The sequence below is a fragment of the Daucus carota genome, chromosome 2 (assembly GCF_001625215.2).
Source record: "Daucus carota subsp. sativus chromosome 2, DH1 v3.0, whole genome shotgun sequence".
NCBI classification, from domain to species: Eukaryota; Viridiplantae; Streptophyta; class Magnoliopsida; order Apiales; family Apiaceae; genus Daucus; species Daucus carota.
Genome location: NC_030382.2, coordinates 54143038 through 54150669, shown reverse-complemented (window position 1 = coordinate 54150669; position 7632 = coordinate 54143038). Strand labels below are relative to the sequence as shown.

The window sequence follows — 7632 nt, the reverse complement described above, 5'->3', positions numbered from 1 at the left end:
TCTATGCCTGTCATTTGATAATATGGGTAATTGAATGTCAAGTTGAGTAGTTTGCTTGTAAAAGTGACCCCAAATTGCTTGCTTTGCTTTATACATATCAATGGGTGAAGATTTGACCACCACTAGACTATTGCACTTCTTCCTAAAAAATTCTGGTTTTAGCTTCCAAGATATATCTTAATGTGTGTTTATATCAGGTCTCTGTGGTCTAGCATTCCAGAACAAGTAAAATATTGATAGAATGAATTAATGCATCATGTATACTATTTGTGTACCATATATTCAATAGAATTAACTCAGGGGGTTCTATTAGAATTTCTGTCTTGTTTGCATATTAGAATAGTATAAAGTTGCTGCCTGATGCTAAAAGATCTTCAGGTGTGCAGTGTGCCCTGCATTTTTATTATATATTAACCTTCATTACTATTAACCTGTATTCAATACTAAGAACAAATTTCTGTTTTCTAGGCTCAAGGCTTGTCGCCTGTTGTGTGATTAGGGGAGGTGATTTTTTTTATGAATTCAAAACTTGGGGAAAGTTAGACAAGTGACAAGAATAATTAATATTTAATCTGTAATTGGTGACAAACCCATCTATGTATGAACTTGTGTAATGAAATCGTGGTAAGAACTTGTGAAGTGAGGACTGAGGAGTGACCTGTAGTCTGAAAATAGAAAGAAGCTGATATCAAGCACAAGGAAACTTGTACATGGAACAATTTTAATTTTTTTTATTCATCCGTTCCTTTGAAAACATGAATCGCCCATTTTTTATTAACCCTGATGTAGATGATAACTTTGCAAGTACAGATTAATTTCCAGACTCACCATATTATACAATGGCCTTTAGGCTGTAGCCAATTGATAATTGAGTGTTTTTTCATGTACTAAGCTAACATAAAACGACTTGATATACTCGTATCAAAGATTAGAAATTAGCAATCATAATTCATATGTACTTTATAAGTTTTAAACATACTGGACAAGAAATTATTTCCTAAACCAAATATTGTGGGAAACAAGGTGTAGCTGATAGTATGCACGCCATTTTATAAGGTGTAAAAAAGTGAATAAACACCGTTTGCAGCCTATAATTACATGCAATCTGTGGCATATAATCAATCTTTAAAGATCCTTTCAAAAAAAAAATAATCAATCTTTAAAGCCTAGGAGAAACACGTATTTTACACATTTTATAAATAAACAATTTGGTAAATGCCTCTGAAAGTTAATACAAAAATGGTTCGTGAATCTCATTCTGTTAATGCCGCTTGCATTCTCAAAAAGTTGCTTGGCAAGTTGATTTCTTTCCTAGTTATAACTTAGCATAGCACCGCCTGATGTTGCATCATTAGAGCATTCTCCCGACATGCAATTGAACTGCCGACAAATGCAGCCGTCTCGGCAAGTCACGGTCAGGAATCTAGAAAAGGAAACAAAAACCCATGCTTGTGATAGAGTAAGCTGTTGGAAATTCCAAAAAAGCAAGATGCAACCCATAAAACAAAAATTGCAAAATGACAAGTAAATAGAAATCATAATGTGCTGGACCATCGGCAGCAACTTTCTAAGTTCGGTAATTACAGCCGAAACTCAAAAGAAGAGTAGTTTGTTGGTCAAGATTTTAACAGAAAATATGTTGATACAAAATGCAGGATGCAGCAATGGAAGTAGTATATATCCAATAGAACATAGCTTATCAATTAAGCCGTCTAAGCTGAAATATAATTTGGAGTGTGTTGGACCATGCTGTGCCAGACAATCGAATATACATGTTAAGATGAAAAGTAAATGGCTACAGTAGAAGTAATATGAAGACTCTACAATTTAAGTCAAACATGATTAGTAATCACAACTCTAAAAAGAAATAATCTTGACAGGAATTGGTGGAAAAAAAAAAGATTTAAGAGCAGGGTGAACAGCGTGATTATTTCATGTGATGTCACCTTCTTTAGATACTTTAGTATTTATTTCAAATTAATAGAAACTGATAGTTCTTGGCTAATTACTTCATACAGGAAGCTTCTTTAGCTAAAAAAACCCAAAATTAATTAGAGTATGTAATCAAACAGATAACAGGGACACAGACTTCATGAACTTCATAAAACACAAAAAAGATTATATTAAAAGTAAAATGAGATTTAATATGAATTGACTGCTTGTGATGGTATCGAGATTCCTAGTCAGTGTCACAAGTGTTTCATTTAATAAAACCCAACTTTTATTTTTGCACTAGTGAAATAAACAAGCATTCAATACTTTCATGACCTATACTCGAGATGTTTCTTTACTCTTTAGGCTATACCTAAGATATCGCCAAGAGTAAACAGCAATATAAATCAGCAAACGTAGAGGATGTATAGGAAAATGTAATCAAAGTTCAAAGCTCTTGTTTATGGGACTACACAGATATCCCATTGTTCCGTAGTAATGAAGTAAAATATTATGCAATCACTTTCAGATAAGATTACACATATTTACAATCCATTTTATACTGTAATTAGCCTCCACACCATCTCCAACCCCCACCCCACCCCACCCAACTGAGAGATTCACTTTTCATTTTTTAGATTCAAAACTATTTGAATCACCTATTTACTTCACTCTATGAAACTACAAAAACATATAGTATGCTATAAATCAGAGTACTTCTAAGAGTCAATTCAGTGCACCACTCATCAAACCATTCTGTCTAAGTTACCTACACTAGATTAACTCAAATCCATGTTAACAGGTCTTACATTCTACTAGCACGATTAGACAATCTGATTGGTAAAAACTCTTGGAATAATATAATTATTATACGCATCACCTTCCCTTTACAAAAATAAAAATGCCAGGAAAATGCGAACCAAAATGTAACAATTTGGGAGGACCTAAATACTACACGCCTCACACCTTTGAGAGTTGAGACACACGATGGATGACAGCAAACCAGCAATGAGTGTCACAAGACTTCAATGCCAGCAGCCGACTATGGCGTAGCCCAATTCCCAAATGAATTTCCGTGTTGTATTCCTTTTTCGGCATTTCTTTTTAACTTAGGCGTTCATCGCATTTAAACTTAATTTGTTTTAATTCATTCCACGATTAACTTCATAGCAACAAAATTTCACTAACATAAAACAAATCATTCAGAAATTGATTAAAAAAGAATCACACCTTCAAGGGTCCAAATATAGAACCGGGGAGAGACAGAAAGCATAGAAGTGAGCGACACAGAAGCCGTAGCTGTATGGAATGGCAGCATTGTTCTCATAACAGCAGAGCTCATCTCAACTGGCATCCTGCAATAATCACAATTCCAAATATAAATATCAAAAATTAAAATTTTTATAAATCTACATACATATTTGTATTTATTGATTTGGGGTGACCTTGAAATTAGTGAAAATTGGGGTTTTTGGTTAGGGAGGTGAAGAGGGGACTTGTTGGGTTTGGCAACGGCCGCGAATCTTGTCGACCCGACCCGCACGGAGCGCAGAACTAACCTAGTACTTATGCCGGCCATGCTCCTTTTCTTTGTGTTCTGTTAGAAATTGTGTTTACTGTAAACCATAACTACGGCGGCCGAATCAGTTTACTCGCGATTCAACGGACTCTTCGGCTCACTTTATCTTTTAAAAATGAGGCTTATTTTTGGTGATGTTAAAATAGATGCGGTTATTGTTATAATTTGAAATCAAAAAATGGTTTTTGGTGCTAAAATGGAATTTATGATCCAATAGTAAATGCAAAATAACATCAAACATATCCAAATATAGTTATATTCTAATTACATAATCTTAAAGTACATAATTATATTTGTCACTATTACTTTATTAATGTATTTTGTCAATTGCATACTTATGTGGCAATTATAGCACCAACTATATTTGGTTCTATATTTAGTACTGAGTATAACATTTTGTTATTTTACATTTAAGAGCATCTTATTGGAGTTGAGTTTTTTGCTTGGTGCTATATTATTATAGCAATAGCACCTATTTTAGCACCACCAGTGCACTTGCTCTAAGAAACATATCTGAAACAAATTTTTTTGTTAAATAAGAATATAAAATATTTTTTGATATTTATATTTAAAAGTTATCAAAAACTTTTTTTTTAAATAAATATAAAAACTTATTTTCTGAAAAAAGCAGTTGTTAAACAGACCCAAAATATGATTGATTATCTTTTAAATTCGGCATTATAAAGAAGTATAAAATGACGTAATTTATTATTGATAATTTTTATATCTATTACATTTTCTTAATCATCGAACTCTATTCTTTATTTTAGGAGAAACAAATTCATATATTCTGTAAGACTTAAATAAAATATTTGAATTTCTAATACCTATATTTTATATGCAAACTATTTTTTATTTATAATTGGAAATTTGAAATTTTGAATTTCATGTATTTTTAAATTACAAATTGATGTTTCTGATTGCTTCTCTCCACTCTCAAGATGTTTTCTATTTAATCTTATTCTGTTTATCACAAATTAAATAAAATTGATATTATCGATTCCATTTTTGATATACTTCACATAAGAAAATAATAAATAATTATATACAACTGTGTAGTTCGCACATACAGTTGAAGCTCTGACTAATTGATAAATAAATTTGATATTTTTGCTGATCATAGTGTTCTTTCAGCCTCAATTAAATAATAAATTTCATAAACTAATATTTTTCCTTTCCCGGTTTAAAGAGATTTAACTGTATGTCCGGACCTTGGTTTACTGATAAGTGTTACAAAGAGAATTACAAGCGAGACAAACAAATAACCATTTTACACTACATCTGCCCAAACAATCTTTTGTCCATTGACAGCACCAGAAACAATTCAAACCAAAAGATCTCAGTATCTAGAACTGCCCTTGCTCTTGCTTCTCAACACCATAATATTCTGCAACAATGGAACACATATTCCCCTAAACATTTCCTTATCTCCATTAACACAGATGATATCACCCGATTCTTGTTCCACTTTCATCTCATGTCCTGTTTGTGAAGCACGACTCTTTCCTGGTATGGGATTCATCCCAATTAACCGGCCTAATGTCACACTTTGGTCGATGAAAAATGATGCTGTAGACTATAACAAGTATGTTCAACAACTTTAACTCGTCTATAATTTTTATCACAACTGCAGATCATAAGCAAACAAAATGAAAATATCAAAACCAGTACCTCGGTGTCCAGACCAGAAGATGCAAATGATGAGAAACTATACGATGGCACGTGACATGTCGAACTTGGCTCGGATGCAGCCTCTGTTGCCTGTGATGAGCTATCTGCAGGTGCAAGTACTAACTTGGTGCTCATGTTTTCGAGCCCTAGAGGCCATCCATTCGGCATCAAAATTTCATGAGAAGCCACTGGTTGAAAAAATCATCCAAAAAGCAATTGTTAAAAAATTTCATGAACAAAGAACAAAAATAATCATTTGCGTGAACAAAGAACTCACTTGTGTTATGTGTAATCATGAAAACCGCAAAAAGATTGATGATAACAAAACCAGGCAATCAAATACAACTAAAGCTCCGTTTTCCAAATAATCTCCAAAATTTTCCTTATAAATTACTACAAGGAGTTCTCTTGGGCCCCTTCTTGCAGTTGGGTCACCCTCATGTTCTCCTCTTGGATCTGCACTATTCTTTTTATCGCCCCACGGCCATGAATCATAATTACATATAATATTATGAATATTATTATATCAATTGTCTGATCATAAATTGTACTAATAATCTGAAATTCAATGCACCAAAAAAGCTAATGTCCCTTGAAGCAATTTTATCTTATAAGTGTGTTCTGATATGGATAGATTTGACTTGCACTAGACACATCAAGGTCGGATATAGAATTATTGAGCAAATAATTTGAATAAAATATAAATACAAACATATAAATCGTTTTATCTGAATTGTTTGTTGATGGCGTTTATCATGTTGCATTGAAAACCAACATAAAGTTATTTAAATAATGAAATTTAATTAAAGCATTGTCAAACGGTTGTCCACTTTGATTATTAAAAATTAACTGTACAAATAGATATAATTTTAAAACTTTTTTGCATTTAACGCTTTATTTTTCTGTGATAAAAAAGGTATTTTGTCTTCCTATTTTAAGTCGGTACCTAACTGGGTAACTAATTTTCTGTTTTATATTGTTCACGGTATTTTTATCCTTTTTCAATTCTACCGACACTATTCCAACTACCTAACTGAGCAAATGATACGGCAGTCGTTCGTCACTTTCATCTACGTTATCAACATCAGAAAAGTGTTAATTCAGATGATAGCCGTCCAATAATTGGCGTTACGATTTTTTCAAACGAAGCTCTGGTTGATGAAAGAAATTTTTTAATTTCATTTCACAAATAAATTTCAAAGTTGTACTCAAAATTTACACCGATTTTCAAAACATTGATCATAGTTTCAAATTTTCAAAAATAAAGATGATCAAACTGGTTTTTGATTCCTGAAATTCTCAAAAATTTCCGATTTCCTCATGGCTTGAAAAGATATCTGATTTTTCGACTCAAACCAGTGGGGATCAAATGGGATCGAGTAGAAGGTAGAAAATGCGCGTCCCTAATTATAATGTTTTTCAACAAAAAAAATCGACTTATTTTAAAAAATTTACTATCCACATTGGGATGGTTAAAAACAAAATCGACATAATAACTTTCAGATTATTTTTCTCAAATAATATAACAGTTTCAGATTCGATTCAAGAAAATATGATCACGAATTTGTTAATTGTTATTGTATCTAAAAATCGAGAGTGGTGTATGCCCATCCCAGTAACGCTATCCTCGTGTCCGCGCCAGTAGTTCACGAAACTTAAGACCGGAACTGTGACACTTGATAATTATAATGTATGCAATGCATGTCAAAGGGCCCTCTATTAAATACTGCCCACATTGCTTCCCTCGAGTCTCAGTCAATTGCAATAATTTCAGACAGACCCAAGGACCCAGATTTGTTAAATATATTCACCGGTTTATATCAACTCGTTGATGAAGTTTTGTTTTCAAAAGCAAAAGGGAAAGACAAAAGTAAAATGGAAAAAAGCATAATGTAGTTATATGTCTGCTTGAGCTCTCTCAATCATCCGATAATGTAGCTGAGCAAGTTTTTAATATGAGCCAAGAAAGAGTCTAACTGTTTACTTTATATGCATAAATTTTGTCTATACCCTTTGATAAAGAACTAGTTCATTGCCTACTCTGGTTTAAGCTTTAGTTCATTCTCGTTTCATTTAACTTCTAGTACCCACGAGGCCAACCAGAGTATGTCAGGTCCTCGATGGCTCCTTATAAGCCCCCTTTCCATCGAATTTTGGAAAAATTGGTCACTTAACAATTAACATGTAAGAATAAAATACGAACCTATAAATTGTTCCTTGCGTCCTTCTAGAGCCGCCACTGTCCGGTCTTGGTATCAGATCGTGATCAGTACTCATCAGTCATAACAGAAATCGGAAGGAAATATACAGGAAAAGGACAGTACACTCTGGTCTCACTAAATTTCATGCTCTTCAAAGTAAATGCCACAAAATATTTATTTCCACTGAGCCACTATGAATCATCACTGAACTCACTAACAAACCAGTACATGTACATCCACGCATGCATA

At 33.0% G+C, this 7632-nt stretch overlaps 1 protein-coding gene and 1 non-coding gene across 2 annotated transcripts; both read right to left on the bottom strand.

The window, feature by feature from the left end:
• Positions 1 to 1009: 1009 nt before the first annotated feature.
• On the bottom strand, positions 1010 to 3552 carry LOC108209005 (uncharacterized). Its single transcript, XR_010289240.1, has 3 exons — positions 3378 to 3552; positions 3163 to 3287; positions 1010 to 1423 (listed from the first exon to the last, which is right to left on the bottom strand). It is a non-coding gene; the product is annotated as an uncharacterized LOC108209005 (transcript).
• A 1099-nt stretch (positions 3553 to 4651) lies between these two features.
• LOC108209002 (uncharacterized) lies at positions 4652 to 5667 on the bottom strand. The gene is made up of 3 exons (XM_017379675.2): positions 5460 to 5667; positions 5183 to 5370; positions 4652 to 5087 (listed from the first exon to the last, which is right to left on the bottom strand). The coding sequence occupies exons 1-3, from the start codon at positions 5476 to 5478 to the stop codon at positions 4851 to 4853; spliced, it is 444 nt and encodes a 147-aa protein (XP_017235164.1). The 5' UTR covers positions 5479 to 5667; the 3' UTR covers positions 4652 to 4850.
• Between the last annotated feature and the right edge of the window lie 1965 nt (positions 5668 to 7632).

What these genes read in the sequence shown, in the direction of transcription:
- LOC108209002 (XM_017379675.2), bottom strand. An exon ending in CTTCTGGTCTGGACACCGAG is followed by an intron (nt 5,088 to 5,182) that starts GTACTGGTTTTG and finishes TACTTGTTATAG; the next exon opens with TCTACAGCATCATTTTTCAT.